The sequence below is a fragment of the Salmo salar genome, chromosome ssa14 (assembly GCF_905237065.1).
Source record: "Salmo salar chromosome ssa14, Ssal_v3.1, whole genome shotgun sequence".
NCBI lineage: Eukaryota > Metazoa > Chordata > Actinopteri > Salmoniformes > Salmonidae > Salmo > Salmo salar.
The window spans coordinates 80525169-80546053 of NC_059455.1; the positions used below are offsets into that span (position 1 = coordinate 80525169).

The following is a 20885-nucleotide window of genomic DNA, read 5'->3' on the forward strand; positions in this document are numbered from 1 at the left end:
GAACATGGCTACTGCGTAATATTCAACCAGGGGAGGAGATTGACGCGATGTCTGTGTTTGTTTCTGGAACACCATAATAGAGCTGTTTTCCCTCACTAACACAGGCAATGTGAGTGCTGCATAAGGGGACCATACCATGCTGTAGCATAAGACAAAATGTGTCCATGTGAGGATATCCACTGCTTTAGTGTATTATTGTAAGGTCATATTGCATGCCGTGGGAAGCTGTATTGGTTTTTCCCTTCAAGTCAATCATCTTTTTCATAGGAATCCAGTTTGCTAGGTACTCTATGAATTACTTCAATGGTCTACAGACTCCTGACAGGCCATACGGTAGCATGCTGAGAGTATTTCAGAAATTGGTGGAATCGCTTGTTGCCCAAACTGTTAGGTTTCTTGTTTGTATAGGAAAACAAACATTTCTTGGTCGATGTTCTCAGACGTTGATTGATTACTTCCATTGCCCCATGAAGCAGGGTAAAAGTGCATTGAAACAAATACAGTATTCTGCTTTTGTGCTGTTACTAACAATAATAGAAGCTCATCCTGCCGGTGAGCTGTCTATTCTGAGGATGTTGATGACATCACAAGATGCTGATGACAAAGGTCACTTTCATTTCTGTGCATTGTCTGGAGCCCCAGGTGTAAAGATTAGTCACATTTACCCTAAGGATATCCCTTTTTAATGGTGGCTACCATGGTAACATTTGTGTATTCTATGTCAGAGCCTACTGTGGACATTGTTTTCTTCTTTTATTTACATTTCTACAGATGCAACTGATTCATGAAACATCCTTACATAATGGCTGTGAATGACACATTTGTCAGGAATTTATTTTCATGAAAAAACGTACTTACTGTATGTCTGACTATCTTTTGATTTATCCACTTGAGAGGTTCTCATTCTATTTCTCATCTACAGCATGGGGCAAACACGAAGGAATACAACTAAGCTGAATACACTTCTGGGAGCCAATTGAATTTGTAATTTAGCCACAACACCTTGGGATTAATTGATTGAGGGTTCTTCAGCGGAACTTTAAAAAATGTGTCATAATAAATGGAAAAGTCTGTCAAGCATCAGCAGAGCACCTGCAGGCAACCTTTTATTCCCACAACTTTATGTGCATATAATACAGTAAATAGTGGAGGAATTTCAGTTGTGTTGGAAACCTCTCCAGTCTCCACTTATTTTCTCTAACATGTATTGTCAGATTTCTCACACCTTCCTGGTTTTGGGTGTAATAGTGTAGTTTGGCTGTATTTCAGATTTTGTATATTTTCTTGATTTAAATTGAGCCTCTTTTTAAAACAAGGTTGCCTCTCCAGACTCGTGTCCCAGTAAATGAATTAGGTATTGTGTTTTGGAATGTCCTGTGCAGTATGTGTTTATTACTCATACTCAAAGGTTGTTTCGCCTATTAATACATTCTGTCATGCTGGTGTGGACTCCAGAACACAGTAGGGGACTAGATTTCTGATTTTGCACATTTGAATGACGGTCAAACCAAGTCATTGCGATAGGAGGGTGTGTGCTATTGAACCTGATCTGAAGTCAGCATCACCTTTAGGAAGACCAAGCCCCCCTGTGTCAGTCTTTATATTGAATCAATACTTCACATTCACTGCAAGAATAGAATAGAAATGACCTCCTTGTATAATTGGTTTTATTGTGTTAGATATCTAGATAGAAGAAGAAGAAAAAAACTGGTAGCTTTGGTCAAACGGGCCTAACATTCCAATGGTTAGTAGGAAAGATTGGCATGAGACCATCATTAGCAGGGGTTTGAGTTTTTGAACACTGTCAAAATCTCTGAACATTTTTATCGTTGCCTAAATAGCATTAACCCCTGTGCGGCCTCCGTCCCGTATGCGAAAAAAATAATAATATCTCCATTAGCATAACAAAACGTAATAATTAAAAAAAAAATCGAATTATATCGTTTTATAGATACACCTCTCCTGAATCGAACCACATTGTCCGATTTCAAAAAGGCTTTACAGCAAAAACAAAACATTAGATTATGTTAGAGGAGTATATCGTAAAAGTAGCCACATAGCCATTTTCCGACCAACCACATGCATCACAAATAACCAAAAAACAGCTAAATGCAGCACTAACCTTTGACAATCTTCATCAGATGACACACCTAGGACATCATGTTACACAATACATGCATTCTTTTGTTCGATAAAGTTCATATTTATATATAAAAACAGCATTTTACATCGGTGCGTAATGTTGACTAACTATTTTCCCTCAAATGCATCCGATGAAACAGAGCTACAATTTACTAAATTACTATTCGAAAATATTTTTAAAATGTAATATTGTCATTCTAAGATTTATAGATTAATATCTCTTGAAAGCACCTGTAATACCAGATTTAAACTTTACTGGGTAATCATACTTTGCGATGAAAGGGGATGCGATACTTTGAAAAATAGGCTAACGTTACAGGTCAGCGCCATCTTGGAACAATCGCATATCACATCTAGTCTTGTATACTATTGTCAATAATCCCTTACCTTTGGTTGTCTTCATCAGAAAGCACTTCCAGGAATCCCAGGTCCACAACAAATGTATTTTCGTTCGAAAAAGTTCATCCATTATGTTCCATTAGCTTGTTCTTGTTAGCGCGTCTGAAGGCTGATCCAAATCCTCCGTCGGCCACGGGACAGCCATTTCGACAAAAAACTTTTTTTTCCCATTTAGGTTCGTTCAAACGTGTCAAACGTTGTATAACATAAATCTTCAGGGCGTTTTTCAACAAGAGAGCCAATAAGATTCGAGGGGGACGATTGCATTGTGTTTCAAAACGTTTCGAAAGGGGAGGGTAGCCAGGGGCGCCGGCGTCATAATGGTGATGGCCCTCTCCGTGTGACCACGTTCCACAGCGTCTCATTGATTCAGTTTTCACAGTAGGAGTCTCAAATCACTTTTGTAAAGACTGGGGACATCTAGTGGAAGCAATAGGAAGTGCTCAATGAACCATAGCTCACGGTGTGATTAATAGGCAACGTGATGAAGTTGAGTTCGCAATTCAGAATTCCACTTCCTGTTTCGATCTGTCTCGGGGTTTTGACTGCCATATGAGTTCTGTTATACTCACAGACACCATTCAAACAGTTTTAGAAACTTTAGGGTGTTTTCTATCCACAAGTATTAATTATATGCATATCCTAGCTTCTGAGTTTGAGTAGGAGGCCGTTTAAAATGGGCACGATTTTTTTTCAGAAATCGCTTTAACGCCCCCTATCCTAGGGGAACGCCAAGAGGTTAATCAATAACCCTAAATCTTGCTTAGTAGCTTCCCTAAATCTGATTATGTTATAAGATTGCCAGGGTGGTCAGCCAAACGCCTTTAAGTATTTGTTTACAGTGCATCATTGAAATGTATATTGTGGGGTCTGAGAATAGTGATGAATTATGTTTCTGGGTGAAAGCATTGTGAGGTCACTAGCTGCCTTTTGAAAGTCAATTTATTATCCTCTGTGCCAAGTTGCCTTCCTGTTTCTCAAGTCTGATAGCCAATGGAATGGAGGCGCTGGTTCGAACCCAAACTCAGTGTTAATTTCAAGAGGTACCAGCAGCAACAGGGATGTCTGGGTAGAGCAAGGGGGAGAGCCCAAATTTTATTAGCATTGGAGGGGATAGTCCTCACACGGGGAACCATTTATGTAGGGGTTGTCCTATTTGTAAGGATATATTATAATACACTGCTCCAAAAAATAAAGGGAACACTAAAATAACACATCCTAGATCTGAATGAATGAAATAATGTTATTAAATACTTTTTTCTTTACATAGTTGAATGTGCTGACAACAAAATCACACAAAAATAATCAATGGAAATCCAATTTATCAACCCATGGAGGTCTGGATTTGGAGTCACACTCAAAATTAAAGTGGAAAACCACACTACAGGCTGATCCAACTTTGATGTAATGTCCTTAAAACAAGTCAAAATGAGGCTCAGTAGTGTGTGTGGCCTCCACGTGCCTGTATGACCTCCCTACAACGCCTGGGCATGCTCCTGATGGCGGATGGTCTCCTGAGGGATCTCCTCCTAGACCTGGACTAAAGCATCCGCCAACTCCTGGACAGTCGGTGGTGCAATGTGGCGTTGGTGGATGGAGCGAGACATGATGTCCCAGATGTGCTCAATTGGATTCAGGTCTGGGGAACGGGCGGGCCAGTCCATAGCATCAATGCCTTCCTCTTGCAGGAACTGCTGACACACTCCAGCCACATGAGGTCTAGCATTGTCTTGCATTAGGAGGAACCCAGGGCCAACCGCACCAGCATATGGTCTCACAAGGGGTCTGAGGATCTCATCTCGGTACCTAATGGCAGTCAGGCTACCTCTGGCGAGCACATGGAGGGCTGTGCGGCCCCCCAAAGAAATGCCACCCCACACCATGACTGACCCACCGCCAAACCGGTCATGCTGGAGGATGTTGCAGGCAGCAGAACGTTCTCCACGGCGTCTCCTGACTCTGTCACGTCTGTCACGTGCTCAGTGTGAACCTGCTTTCATCTGTGAAGAGCAAAGGGCGCCAGTGGGGAATTTGCCAATCTTGGTGTTCTCTGGCCAAACGGGCCTAACATTCCAATGTAAGGATGTATTATAATACACGGTGTTGGGCTGTAAGCACAACCCCCACCTGTGGACGTCGGGCCCTCATACCACCCTCATGGAGTCTGTTTCTGACTGTTTGAGCAGACACATGCACATTTGTGGCCTGCTGGAGGTCATTTTGTAGGGCTCTGGTAGTGCTCCTCCTGCTCCTCCTTGCACAAAGGCGGAGGTAGCGGTCCTGCTGCTGGGTTGTTGCCCTCCTACAGCCTCCTCCACATCTCCTGATGTACTGGCCTGTCTCCTGGTAGCGCCTCCATGCTCTGGACACTACGCTGACAGACACAGCAAACCTTCTTGCCACAGCTCGCATTGATGTGCCATCCTGGATGAGCTGCACTACCTGAGCCACTTGTGTGGGTTGTAGACTCCGTCTCATGCTACCACTAGAGTGAAAGCACCGCCAGCATTCAAAAGTGACAAAAACATCAGCCAGGAAGCATAGGAACTGAGAAGTGGTCTGTGGTCACCACCTGCAGAACCACTCCTTTATTGGGGGTGTCTTGCTAATTGCCTATAATTTCCACCTGTTGTCTATTCCATTTGCACAACAGCATGTGAAATTTATTGTCAATCAGTGTTGCTTCCTAAGTGGACAGTTTGATTTCACAGAAGTGTGATTGACTTGGAGTTACATTGTGTTGTTTAAGTGTTCCCTTTATGTTTTTGAGCAGTGTAATAAATTCTTCAATTATGAATGAGTCATGTGTTTCAATACATTGCTACAGCATTATACACTTTGCTGCAGGTACCAAACAGCCACACCTCACAAACTAGGGATGTAAAAAAAAAATGTAAAAAATGTAATCAAGTTTATCGCACGATCTGCTGTGATTAATAGCAAATTCTGAATTTGCTCAAATTAAGCTGTAATATAAGATTTTTCATAAAAAAATTGTTTTACAGGAATATTGACATCTTGATTTTGTCTAAAGTAACGGTTATAAAAAGTTGGTACATTGAGAATGCACACTTGCTTTAACCTCGATGCCAACTTGTTTTTACATTGTTGTTTTTTAGCAGTATAGATTATGTATTTGGGATCTTTTCTGTGTATTTTGAACACTTTCAGACAATACGATTAATAACGACAAAAAAAATGTGTGCACAAAAATGTCAAAAAGTTAGTTACCTGATTAACTATGGCGGCCCTACATGTAATCATTCAAATTCAAGTCTTGCTTAACTGCAACAATTTTGTATTGTTGCTGAAGGGTTTAGATATGTACTGTATTGGAAACACTGAAATGGTACTCTGTTATTCCTGTCTATTTGTGAAGAAAAGCTAGGCCCTGGTTAAGTAATGTTTTCCCCTTTTTCTCTCAGATCCATTAATGTTGTTCTGAGACTGGAAGGATTGTATTACGGCTTGCAAATGAGGCCTCTGGCAGCCATTTACTGCAGCGGAGGATATCATTTGGATAAATATAATCTCAGCCTCTGAAAAAACGCATCCCCCTTTTGTGTCATTCGATTTGTTTTGACCACAGTGTTTTAGATTTTAGAGGAGCATTACAGCAAATGACTGTTGTGTTTGTGTTTTATTGCGGTTCTTGGGCAAAAGGTATGACCCCTTACACACGGAGCCCAGAATGCATTTTGGACAGCTCCACGTCGACCCTGCATGCTGCGATGAAACAGATGAAATATAGTTCCCAGAATCCAATGGGGTGGAGAGGCCTTGACTTGCTGAATCAAAGTGTGAGGAGGCAGTCAGTGCATCAGGAGAGGAGGGGGAGAGAGGGAGGGGGCGAGGGAGGAGGGGAGTGGTGCGGAGGAGGAAGGTGGAGGGCTCTGCCACAGAAGGAGTGCCCATGGAGAACACTGATTACTTACTTTCAAAACATCAGTTTGATGGAGAGACGCGCGCCGCTTCCCAGCGGCCTCCCATCCGTCTCTGAGGCCTGGGTGGTGATTGATGAGGCATCTGCCAGCGTCGTACACTGCCTGCCTGGAGCCCAGAGCTGATGCAGAGGCTAGCCCTGCTTCGCTGTTTCTCCCCTCCCTGGGTGTGTGTGTCTTTTTCTGTGTCTGTGTCTCTCTCTCTCTGTGTGTGTGTGTGTGTGTGTGTGTGTGTGTGTGTGTGTGTGTGTGTGTGTGCTTATGTGTTCAGAGGGGATGACATCATCCCCTGTGAGAGGCTAAGAGAGACATAAGTCTTTAGCACATTAATTTAATCCGGTGTCTTGACTTTTGTATGTGTGTGTGTTTCAAGTTTCAAATGTAATTAGTCGTAGGTACAGGACACACATGGTATACACTGTCCAACGAAATGCTTACTTCCAGGTTTCTTCTCGACAATGCAACAACAATAAGAAATAATGAAAGATAAGAATACTAACATAGTGTGTGCGTGCGTGTGTGTGTGCCTGAGTGATGCCCTTTCAGCCAGCACTGCAGGGATGTTAAAGTTAATATTAGAATTTCATTAAGAATGCTTGAGTACTTTGATGACAAATCGGCAACATTGTTGCTACGTAGCCCCCTTAAAAGTCTCACCACTGTTGCCTCTTCTTGTCACTATCAATTCATACTGTGTTATTTCTGAGACCTTGAACGGCTTTCAGAACCCAGAAAGACAGGAAATTCATTGTAAATGCCTCAGTGAATAGTCCCACACTGTTGCTGTGGGGGCGGTGGCCCTCTCTTTCTTTCTGCTCTCCTTTCCTCTCTCTCTCTCTCTCTCTCTCTCTCTGCTCGCCCTTCCTCTCTCTCACACTATCTGTTCTCCCCCTTTCCTTTCTTTCTCTCTCTCTCTCTCTCTCTCTCTCTCTCTCTCTCTTCTCTTCACCTCTCTATCTTCTCTCATGCAGCCAATGTTTATGTCATCTTCCCTCCTGAGTCCCATTGGGGACGTCACGGTCTCTGCACCACGGGCCCCAGCCCATACTACAGTACAATCAACACACTACCTTTTTATCACAGAATGTTAAAGAAAAGGGGACTGACTGACTGTGTGGTTGGTGGTGGAGAGGAATTACGGAATAACCACATGAATTTCAGATGTGATCACATGTGAATTGTTCCAAAAACATGTTTTCATGATATTATACAAAGTTAATGTGATAACGTGACAACATGTAAAGCAACATGTGTTAAGTATTCCAAAAACACGCTTTCACATGATTTCACATGTGAAATTTCATGTAAAATCATGTGATGTTCCACATGAGAAATAATTTGGTTTTTCTGTAAGGGTAAGCCTTAGACATGGTGTGGTCTGTTCACATCTCCTCATCTCCATGACACACTCTAGGCCTTTGAATAATCATGACAATTATTCTGACAGGGACAATAGTGAAAAGACCCCTGAATGCCACAGAGTAGAGTAGTGTGCTGGGATTTATGTGTTCACAACTGTAGCACTTAATTGAATGACATGAAGTGGCCGTTTTGGGCTAGTTCACCAACCACTGGTATCAATCAAAATGAACACATTATTAAGTGCCCAACCATGATTCACTCATAGGGTACCACTTCCAGCATGATCTTTATGTACCAAGTAGACATACTACTGGTGTTAAAGGGATAGTTCACCCAAATTACAACATGGCAAGGTTAACAAAACCAAAGCATAGAATGCTGTCTGTCTTTATCCATAAACTAATATGTAATTTTGAAGTTTAGGTGAACTATCCCTTTAAACCTATATGCAGTAAACCATACTTATCCCTTCTCCATTCACTTACATCATGGTTGTTTACCACTCCCTGTGTTTATAGACACCTTGGCATGAGATATGTTGATTAAATTACACTTATCCATATAAAACTTTGTTTTGCCTTTTACAGTGATTTAGGAGAAGTCAGGGATAGGGGGAAGGGTGGGGGTGGAGGGGCGGTGATGAGGGTGTGTGTGTGTGTGTGTGACAGCACTGTCGATCTGCTAGAATTACAGTACCAGTCAAAAGTTTGGACACACCTACTCATTCAAGGGTTTTTCTTTATATTTACTATTTTCTACATTGTAGAATAATAGTGAAGACATCGAAACTATGAAATAACACATAAGGAATCATGTAGTAACCACAAAAGTGTTAAACAAATGAGGTAGTCACCTGGAATGCTTTTCCAACAGTCTTGAAGGAGTTCCTACATGTGCTGAGCACTTGTTAGCTGTTTTTCCTTCCCTCTTGTGTCCAACTCATCCCAAACCATCTCAATTGGGTTGAGGTCAGCTGATTGTGGAGGCCAGGTCATCTGATGCAGCACTCCATCACTCTCCTTCTGGGTCAAATAGCCCTTACACAGCCTGGAGGTGTCTTTAGTAGTGGTTTCTTTGCAGCCATTCGACCATGAAGGCCAGATTCACGCAGTCTGAACAGTTGATGTTTAGATGTGTCTATTACTTGAACTCTGGGAAGCATTTCTTTGGGCTGCATACTGAGGTACAGTTAATTGCCGATTTATCCTCTGCAGCAGAGGTAACTCTGGGTCTTCCTTTCCCGTGGCGGTCCTCATGAGAGATAGTTTCATCATAGTGCTTGATGGTTTTTGCAACTGCACTTGAAGAAGCTTTCAAAGTTCTTAAAATGTTCCACATTGACTGACCTTCATGTCTTAAAGTAATGATGGACTGTTGTTTCTCTTTGCTTACTTGAACTGTTCTTGCCATAATATGGACTTGGTCTTTTCCCAAATAGGGATATCTTCTGTATACAAACCCTGCCTTGTCACAAATCAACTGATTGGCTCAAATGCAAAGGAAAGAAAATCCACAAATTAATATTGAAATGCATTCCAGGTGACTACCTCATGAAGCTGGTTGAGAGAATGCCAAGAGTGGGAAAGCTGTAATCAAGGCAAAGGGTGGCTAATTTGAAGATTCTCAAATATTTGTCACTTTTTTGGTTACTACATGATTTCAAATGTGTTATTTGACTGGTCCAACGCAGAAGGCCGACTAATTTAATGAAAATGTATATTAGTGGATGGGAAACACGGCACTGGTACCCTAACTGTCATGCTGGCATGAATGATTCGGGAGACAGGCGCAGGAATGCGTAATAAGGTTTTTTATTATACCCCAAATTACGGTGTGCTGTGTAAGGGCATGGGGATGAAGACCAAACAAACAAGTTCATAAAATACAGGGTTGAAATCCAAACAGCCCGGTTGTGGCGGCGTCGGACGGGCCAGTTGTGACTGCTGAAGTTGCGTTGTCGGACAGGCCAGTTGTGACTGCTGAAGTTGCGTTGTTGGACAGACCCGAGGAGGCGGCATCGGACGGGCCAGTTGTGACTGCTGAAGTTGCGTTGTCGGACAGGCCAGTTGTGACTGCTGAAGTTGCGTTGTTGGACAGACCCGAGGAGGCGGCATCAGACGGGCCAGTTGTGACTGCTGAAGTTGCGTTGTCGGACAGGCCAGTTGTGACTGCTGAAGTTGCGTTGTCGTACAGGCCAGTTGTGACTGCTGAAGTTGCGTTGTCGGACAGGCCAGTTGTGACTGCTGAAGTTGCGTTGTCGGACGGACCCAAGGTGGTGATGTCGGACGACTCAGTTGCAGCTGACGAAATTGCAGCCGCGGCGGACGGAACAATCACAGCGTCATCGGTCGGACCATTCCCCCTGTCTCCTTCAATGGTTGATTATTCTGTCACGTTGGTAACAATGATTCGGGAGACAGACGCAGGAATGCGTAATATTTTTTTTATTACGCCCCAAATTACGGCGTGCCGTGCAAGGGCATAGGGACGAAGACCAAACAAACAAGTACATAAAATACAGGTTTGAAACCCAAACAAAAGAGCGAGGAGTACCTCGAATAAATACACACGCGCACAATGATTAACACACGGGACGAGAGCCGTGATCATTTGCGCAATCCACCAGGCGCACAAAAGCCCAAAACACACAGCACAGGTACTCACACGCACCAACGGACATAGTAACAATAATCGACAGCCCCATGGTGAACAAAGGGCACATATATACAAATACTAATCAGTGGGAATAGGGGCCAGGTGTGCGCAATGAAAGTTCCAGGGGGATCCGTGACACTATAACCCTCCACGAGGCCAGTGATCTTCTCTCACATAAACTGGGGTTGCCTCTTGCTCTGCTAATGTACTAATGTACTAATTTACTGCTAATGAACTGTAGGTGCTAGATCAAGTAGACGACAGTTCCTCCACAGATGACTTTGATCACAAACGCTTGTACATTTTTAAGGCTTGCCATCCATAAATGTTTTATTATGAAATGGTTTTACACAGGCAGAGCACCACACCTGCTGCACACTGCTATCGTTTTGAGGCTTCTGTGTAGTTCTATACATTGGGCCTGTTCCTAACATTTTTCCACCTGCATACTGTACATGTTCTGTATAACCCTAATTAGGATGTGGTCTATACCAGGGTTGGGATCAATTCCGTTTAAATTCCCGTCTATTCATAAAGTAAACCAAATTCCAATTTCAAATGTTCCTCATTGAAAAGCGTGGAAGAGAATTAGCATTGGAGGGGGGTTTGAGGTTAAACCCGACAGCGCTCTGAGCCGGAGGGGTCTGGTGTCTCTGCCTCATTTTCCGTATGGGTAATGCAGAAGACTTTAGATTGATAATGGTAATGATATGGCACAGCTCCAGCTTGTGGTGGCCAGTCAGCCTTGATTCATGTGACCGTGTCCTTTAATGACACATCCCGTCAGTCATCAATAAAGGCCGGAGGATGTGGGGGGTGTGAGGAACGGGGGGGGCGAGAGAGGTCTGTGTATGACCTCTGTGCTCTGTTCCTCCTCCTCCGCGCTGCACAGTCACGTGGACAAATCACCTGCACACTTCAGAGGCAGGCTACTCGTCTTCCAGACGTGTGTTGTGGGCGAGGACCAGATACACTTTGTACTCTATACGCATATTAAGGTATACGAGTGTGACGTTTTTAATGGGTGGATATACACTGCCTTCAGAAAGTATTCACACCCCTTGACTTTTTCCCCCCCAAAAAATGTTGTACAGCCTGAATTTAAAAAGGATTATATTAAATTGAGATTGTTCTTCACCTTTCATATTACAAAGTATTTTGTGTAGATCGCTGACAAAAAATGACAATAAACCTTCTAGAGTTGATTGACGCAAAATATGTAAGTTTAAACTAGAGATATCTGTTTTTTTTTTACAGTGGATTTGTCTCAATCTACCGCATCCTCCGATATCGCACTTCCACATTTACATCTACGGTGAAAGGTGGCAGAGCTAGAGCCCCCCCCCCCCCCCCTCGAACGGCTTAGACTTTTATTAAGGACCAAATACATTTTAATCACACTTTTTAACACAACAAAATGTGGTAAAAGTCAAGGGGTGTGAATGCTTTCTGAAGGCACTGTATCTATCCCTCTGGGACTTTGTGCATATTGTCTTTATACACTTAGTTTATGCTTTGTATACTCTCCATAAGTTTATACATCTGACCAGGGGGACCAGGGGGATATACAGTACCTATCAGTGGGTGACTAATAGGGTATAGTTGAGGGTTCTCTTTGTAGTGTTCTCAGCAGGGGGACAGGACTAGTAGTGTCACCCTGCTACTGCTGCTACCATCCGACTCTGAAGCAGAACACTCAGCCTTTTTCCTTTCAACATTACCCTATGAACATTATTTTGAGTTGTATGTCCTAATGTCATTGATTTATGAATAGTAAGCAGCATTAATGTACAATTACTTGACTTTGGATTTTTAAATTTGTCAATGTTTATGTAGGTCTGCTGACTTACAAGTTGCAAGTTTTTGTAAATGTTTTTAGTTATGTAGCTACAATGTCTGAACACTGTTCAAAACAAGAAAAAAGTTCTCTTTTGATTGACCGACACATTTAAAGACACCAGTGTTGTAACTTGCTGACTTTGAGCGTGCAGTAAAAAGCCTAATGATTATCTCCTCTTTTTTCCTCAGGTTATCTGGGATGAATGTCCCTTCTCCTATTGTCAGCAACAAGAACTGGCTGAGGCTACATTTTGTAACCGACAGTAACCATCGATATCGGGGCTTTAGCGCCCATTATCAAGGTAAGCCTCTGTTTCAATCACCGCAAAGACGCTTAGGAAGGAGTTTCCTGACGACCTAAAAACAGAACAAACTTGTAAGAGGAGAGGTCCATTTAAATAAGAGTGTAATTCCTGTAAAGCCCTGAGAGACTCAAAAAATAGCACTCTGAACGTGAGAAGAATCCTACACCTCTTCACTCTGTCTTCCTCAATGAGTTTTCTTCTTTTTGTCATGGTGTTGTGTTCTTAGATTTGCTGTTTGCTTTTCTTTTAATGTTCTTTTTTTGTTTCAGTCTAAGTCTTTCTATCATCCTGCCTTCTAACTGTGTATAATTACAACTAGAAGAGACAGATATTTATTTTCTAATGTCAACCATAAATTCTCCAAGAAATTATTCGGGCAATTAGCACTTTCAGTTTTCACTTTTAATTAGAAACCTTTCTCTGTGGCAATGCCAATCATGCACAACACAGCAGTCAATTAAAAACATGTTTTTGTTGTATTTCAAACGAATCAATAGATCAACAACAAATCACTTTTTCTCCTCTTTTTTAAATAGCTGTCTCTTTTATTTTATCATATTCAAAAGCTTCTAATTAAAACAAACCTAAGATACTGTTAAACAGGTCATCCAGAATCATATACCCACTTCTGCATTGCTGTGTGTTATGTTTGTGAAGTTATTCTGACATGTATTTACCATAAACCAAATCTTTCAAAATGTCCCCCACACTAATTAAATGTTATAATATTGGGGGACATGGTTGAAATATGAAATATGTTTGCCTACTCTTACAGTTTGGGATATTACTTTGGATAAAAAATGATCACCCCTTCCGAACCACCTTATAGGTTACGATGATGTGCTGCATTTTCCAGATAGGTGTTAGATATAGCCGCAGGTTATATCTCCAGCAGGGTTAGGCTCAATTCAAATTGAAATCAGTCAATTCAGGAAGTGATTTGAATTTAAAATCCAGAAATGTAAAAACATTTGACATCAATAGCTTCTACTTTTCAGTTTATTGAGAAGTCATTGGAAATATATGCCCTTTTTTTAATAATATAATTGGAATTTCAGTTTACTTCCTGAATTGACTGTCTTCAATTTGAATTGAGCCATACCCTGCTCTCCAGGGACATTGGGGGTGAAAGGTTAATGAATGTACTCTTCTCCTTTGATCTGAGGTCAGTGTTAGTGAGGACAGTGACAGATCACCTCCTTGTCTCAAGACAACTAATGCTCACTAGTCACTCCTTTTTAGCTCATCAGTTGCTTTAAAGCTACATTCTGCATTCTAAAATTGAATTAAATCTTACATTTTGGGTTATGATAGAGTATGAGTATGAGTGTGCTTAACTCATGAAACACTTATACTGTAAGTTATATCCTTTAATAGACAGTGGAGAAGCATGGTTTAAGACCAATAGAAAGAGATGGACATCTGCAGTCAGAGAAGAGCTCAGAGCATCTGAATAGGTTTATTTCTGTCCTTGACACCTCTCCAGAGGACAATGTTATAGGTCAAGCGCTTTTCACATCCTCTGAAAGGGCAGTGTCTGTATGTACAGAGCCCAAAGAAAGAAGAGGGGATGAATAAATGATTTGCTCATAATTTACTAATCTTTGTAAATAGTTACGGAACCATTTTGCTAATACCCTACTGATGAGCTTTTAATTTGACGTTGCTATATAAAGTGTCACACCCCAAGGACTTTTATTAAACACAACTTGTATTTATTATCGACATTCTCAAAGAAAAAGGACTGTAGAATGTCATTTATTTTGTGGCTTAGTGCCAAGAACAGTAGTGGATTTAAATGGTCTTTAAAATGGACAAACTTCCCATCAAACAGACTCCCTTCAACTAAAATACACAATATTTGAGAAGTTCAGCACATTTATGGCACTTGATGGAGGTGAAAAGCCAGGCAAGATTGGTTTGTGCCCTTCACAAGAAGATAGAGATTTTATCTTAATGTCTGCTGTTGATGCTGCCGAGGGATGAATTGCCCCTTGAGAACGGCCCTGTGTGCGACTTCTTATTGAGGCTTTACAGGTATACACCACCTGGTGAGCCACAAGCAGCCCAGCTTCAAAGCAGCAGCTGCAAAGTGCCTTAGGACACCAAAACCACCCCAAAATCCAATTTACCCACCTGCTCTGTCTGACAGAAATGCCATCAGAAAAAGCACGTTCCCATCTCTGATTGAACCACAGTTATTGACATTAGCCAGCTGTTGCTCTCGCTCTCAATTCAACTCATCTCTCATAGGAAGTCAGTCAGTGGCTGTCGAATTGAAGCTGTTATTGGCTATGCTGCTACGGCTCTTCTCAAGACAGCCACTGATAAGTAATGAAATTGAAGCTGCCACGTCTCAACGTAATCAAAGTTTGACAGGGAATTTGAACCCAGGCAATGTACTTAACTATTGTATTTGTATGCGGGCAGCCTAGCTGCTGTTCAGCACTATTGAAAAGGAATTAACATACAGAATTAACTACCTGATGTGGATGCAGATATCTACTGTAGTTGCTATGTATGTTATACACATAGGGACTGTATACAGGGCCCCATATAATGCAATTTTACCAAAAATCTGGCTCAGCAGAATTCGAAACCAATGGTCCATTTCAGACAACTTGAGGATTTTGAGGAACTAACAGTCAACAATTAATCCCCAAAATTATCCTCCAGGGTTCTTTCTATCTTATCTTCCCTAGAATTAAAATCTTCCAAATGCCCCTCTTATATCATACTGAATCTCACAGCCCTCTGTCACAGGTCAGACAATTTCTCCACTCCTCTAAGCAGTCCAGTCAGAAATAGGACTTCATGCTAATTCATGACCAGAAGACTGGTGTCGCAGACTATCTCTTCCCCTGGAGCTACTGCCATCTTTGATAAGACCACCTCTGTTCCTCTATCATTAGACAGCAGGCCTGTGCAGATTATTGTAAATTAGGATTTACCATTGCCCTTGGGGAAATAATTAATTTGGCAAGTATTCACTTTTTTCCTTTCAGATGTGATCCTTCAACCATGGGCCTATATCAAAATGGCGTTACTATTAGCATGTTTGCTTCTACAGCATCAGGCTCCTTAATATGTACCCAGTATTCCAGACATCAATTTTGTTTTCTTTGAACCTTGTACAATGTCTTTTTAAATTCTGCCAAGTGAGATTTTAAATAATCTTCTTTTAACAATCAGATCTGCATTTGACCTTAAAGTCAGTTGCAAACATACTGTAGATGTTGTCTTGAGAGAAGAAACATTTACAAGCAAATCATTGAATCAATAGTAAAGTTGCTTCCAAACACTTTGTAGGGGAAATTATATGCAGGGTCCCAAGTACATACAGTTAAAAGCTAAATTCATATTAACTGCACTGCCACAACGCAGCAAAAAGTCTATCAGCATCCCTCAACCATTACAGTGTAAAATGTTCAGTAATTTGGAGTGGAAAGCCCTTCCCAAAAACTCCACATTAATATATCGGGCTGTACTTTATGCATAAACTGCTCAGGACAGACATGTATATGTAACTCTAGCTATATAATTTATTGTAGTTATCTTTCCTTTCTTTGATGACTAAGCAGTGAGCAAGACCAGCGTGTCAGGTGCTGCGATTTAATTATAAAAACAAATTACACCATAAAATCAGTCATTTAGTATGCAATCACTTTAGCTCGACATTGGTATGGTTCCCAGTTAAGCAGCCAAATGCAGTTTAATTAAGCAATAAGGCCAGAGGTGGTGTGGTATATTGCCAATATACCAGGGCTAAGGGCAGTTCTTATGCACGACGCAACACTGAGTTTTTGGGCCACTTAATACCTGGACACTGAAGCTGTGATTGATAGTATACGATGGAATTTGAAACAGTCTTGAGACACTTTTCTAAAGACTTACCAAGACTTTAAAGACACAACCTCTAATTTAAAGTTCTGAAAGGTCCAATGCAGCTGTTTTTATCCCAATATCAAATCATTTCTGGGTAACAATTAGGTACCTTACAGTGATTGTTTTAGCAAAGAGCAATTTCTCAAGCAAGAATTTTGCTAGGACTGTCTGTTAGTTGGGAAAACCAAAAACGATATGTTACTGGCAGAAAGGTTTGGAACTCTCATTGGTCTATTAAATAATTTACCTTCTTATGATGTCACCAGGCAGGCCAAAACTAAAAGGGCATTATCATAATTTTCACAATTTTACAGTATTATTCCAACCTCATAGTGTGGAAATACCGTACCAGTCAAGAGTTTGGAGACACCTACTCATTCAAGGGTTTATCTTTATTTTTACTATTTTCTACATCAACAGTATAAAATAACACATATGGAATCATGTACATAGTAACCAAAAAAGTGTCACGCCTACTCCCGCTCTTCCCCCCTGGCGTTCGAGGGCGCCAGGCTGCCCTGCATTACGCACTCCTGCCACCATCGTTTACGCACACCCGCCTTCCCTCGTCACGCGCTTCAGCGATATTGGACTCACCTGGACTCACTCAATCACCTGTTTATTACCTCCCCTATATTTGTCAGTTCCCCAGCTCTGTTCCCTGCTGCTGCGTTTGTCATATGTCCATGTTACCCGTGTGCTGACGCTGTTCCAGTCTTGTTCTATGTCTGTTCCCTAATAAATGTCTGACTCCCCGTACCTGCTTCTCCTGTCTGGCGTCGGTCGTTACAGAATGCAGCGGCCATTACACGAAGCATTGGGAAGTACTGGCGTTCCTGTTGGTGGTGACGTTGGTCCTGGGTCGCCGCCGATGGAACCGGATGTGCCCAGCCAGCTTGTCGGGCTTCCACGCCCTAGCTGCCTCGAGAGGTTTGGCTCGGAAGGCGCCCATCCCACCTCAGGCCTCAGCCGGATCGTCAGGTCTTGTTCGCCCAGCCGGCCAATGAGTTTTCTTGTTTTGTTGGTGACGTTGGGCTTGGATTCCACCGCCGATGGAACCGGGGTTGCCTAAGCCAGCTCGTCGGGCTTCCACGTCCTAGCTGGCTCGAGAGGTTTCCTTGCCTCGGTTGGCTCGGCAGATTCCCATCCCACGTCACGCTCCGCCGGATCATCGGGCTTCCACGCCACAGTGGGATCGACAGGCGTTCATGCCTCAGCCGGATCGTTAGGTTCCTGTGCCTCAGCTGGCTCGCCAGGCTCCCGCGCCCCTGCCGGTTCGTGGGGAGTTTACCCCCAACCGGCTTGCCCAGCGCCCATGTCTCAGCCAGCTCGCCCAGGTGGGACGCCGTGTGGCGCCCCTAGAGGGGGGGGGGTACTGTCACGCCTGCGCCCACTCTTCCCCCCTGGTGCTCAAGGGTGCCAGGCTGCCCTGCATTACGCACTCCTGCCACCATCATTACGCACACCTGCCTTCCCTCGTCACGCGCTTCAGCGATATTGGACTCACCTGGACTCACTCGATCACCTGTTTATTACCTCCCCTATATTTGTCAGTTCCCCAGCTCTGTTCCCCGTTGCTGCATTGTTTGTCATATGTCCATGTTACCGGTGTGCTGGCGCTGTTCCTGTCTTGTTCTATGTCTGTTCCCTAATGATTGTCTGACTCCCCATACCTGCTTCTACTGTCCGGCGTCGGTCATTACAAAGTGTTAAACAAATCAAAATACATTTTATATTTGAGATTTTTCAAAGTAGCCACCCTTTGCCTTGACGAAAGCTTTTGTACACTCTTGGCATTTTCTCAACCAGCTTCACCTGGAATGCTTTTCCAACAGGCTTGAAAGACTTCCCACATATGCTGAGCACTTGTTGGCTGCTTTTCCTTCATTCTGCAGTCCAACTCATCCCAAACCATCTCAATTGGGATGAGGTCAGCTGATTGTGGAGGCCAGGTCAGCTGATGCAGCACTCCATCACTCTCCTTCTTGGTCAAATAGCCCTTACACAGCCTGGAGTTGTGTTGGGTCATTGTCCTGTTGAAAAATAAATGATAGTCCCACTAAGCGCAAACCAGATGGGATGGCGTATTGATGCAGAATGCTGTGGTAGCCATGCTGGTTAAGTGTGCCTTGAATTCAAAATAAATCACAGACAGTGTCACCAGCGAAGCACCCCACCACTTCACACCTCCTCCTCCATGCTTCATGGTGGGAACCACACATGTGGAGCTCATCCGTTCACCTATATGTCTCACAAAGACATGGCGGTTGGAACCAAAAATCTCAAATTTCGACCATTTAGGCCTGATTTACGCGTTCTCCTCTGAACAGTTGATGTTGAGATGTGTCTGTTACTTGAACTCTGTGAAGTATGTATTTGGGCTGCAATCTGAGGTGCGTTTAACTTTAATTAACTTATCTTTTGCAGCAGAGATAACTTTGTGGCGGTCCTCATGAGAGCCAGTTTCATCATAGTGCTTGATGGTTTTTGCAACTGCACTTGAAGAAACTTTCAAAGTTCTTGAAATGTTCCGTTTTGATTGACCTTCATGTATTAAAGTAATGATGGACTGTTGTTTCCCTTTGCCTATTTGAGCTGTTCTTGCCATAATATGGACTTAGTCTTTTACCAAATAGGGCTATCTTCTGTATACCATATGTGTTATTTCATAGTTTTGATGTCTTCACTATTATTCTACAATGTAGAAAATAGCAAAAATAAAGTAAAACCCTGGAATGAGTAGGTGTCCAAACTTTTGACTTGTACTGTATATATAAAACTCAGAAAAGAGACATTTTTGACTGTACTTACTGGAAAACAATTACTTTGGAAAACATTCCAAACATGAACGTTTTTATAAATGAGGGCAGTTGCCAGCACCTCTTTCAAAATTGTCATTCTCACAGAAGCTGATGTCACACTGTGTGCTCACCATTTATAATGCTGCTCTTTGCATTAACTTTAATCATAAATACACCCAGGAGAGAAATGTATTTCAATGGTGCCATTAGGTTTAGTATGGCTCTCATCTGAACTCATAGCACTCATAAAATATGTCTTTGAGAACAAGGTCATACTAAGGTGTGTGAGGTTGGCCCATGCGGTAAGATTTTAACAGTGAGGAGGCAAGACAATGAGAGCAGATTTTTATGCCCAGGGTGAAGCTTTTATTTGGAAGTGAGGAATAATGCAACCAAAATAACAAACAGGCTGATGAACAAAAAGATAGTCCTAATAAACTTATCTGGATAAACTCATAGTTTAGAGTACTCAAAAGAAAACCCCAGGCTTCAACAATGCCTGAAAATCCAGCAGCATGCCAACCCATTACCAGTCTCTGTCTCACAAGAAATATGATGCACTTCCCATGATGCATCTGACCAATGAGAGACAGCCATATCATGACGTCAATTAACTTTGTGTTCTATTAATCCACTTGAACATGTAAGATACAGTTACATTTTACATTTTAACACATATGCGGTTATTGTACCAATTGTACAACTACTGAATTGATGAGTGTCGATGCAATCTCTGTCCTACTCGTGTTGGACACAGGGGACCGTCAGGTAGGTTGGTCTGCACTGTGTGTATCCAATCTGTCATCAGTGATGGTTCACACAAGGGTTATGGGTGACAGGCAGCGAAGCCGCTCCCACTCCGATCCACTCACTGACTGAGTGAAGCAGCAAAGGTTAATTAAGCAGGGAGGTGAAATATGATCATCACATTGTCTTTTCCTTCATCCCCCTGATAACAAACGACCCTGCAAATACCTCTTAGCCCGATTCTAGCCCAGTGAATAATCTGACACGCCAGACAGAGGACAATTACAGTAATCTATCGTTGACATGATGGACGAGGGGATAAGATGCCCCAGGACTGGTGCTGAGGAGATAACAATACAATTTAGTGTTGAACGTTGTCGTCTCAAAGATCATCCTCACATTTGTTTTTCAGTTGTTGACAACACTACAGGTGTGACATTGTGACAAAAAGGGTATGACAGAAGTGACACTGAATCTTACACTGTGATGCATATGTGTTACATTTGGCTTTTCATGGCCGAGATCCTTCAGTTAAAATGATCCTGACCTTGGGTGTCCAAACATTCTTGAGCGGATCAATGTCTGCAAAAAAAAGAAGCAAGTGTAGAAATTAGAAACTGAAATGGTTTCAAGCCTTGCTGCCCATTAACGTCCAGATGGGGCTCAATGATAGTATTTAATCCAAGAATTCACCCAAGAATTAGACTCTTTAGACTCTTTGCATGATTCAGTATAGAAGCAGGTCTTAATTTCACCCAAATGTTACAAATGCGCTTCCCTGCCCTCCCGAACAATACATTTAGGAAAAG

At 42.3% G+C, this 20885-nt stretch overlaps 1 protein-coding gene across 1 annotated transcript in view; it reads left to right on the plus strand.

Moving 5' to 3' along the window:
• Positions 1–20885, plus strand: part of LOC106570400 (CUB and sushi domain-containing protein 3-like) — a 725317-nt gene that overhangs the window by 311764 nt on the left and 392668 nt on the right. The window contains 1 exon segment of the mRNA XM_014142665.2: positions 12528–12640. Coding sequence (XP_013998140.1) covers positions 12528–12640 — 113 coding nt within the window.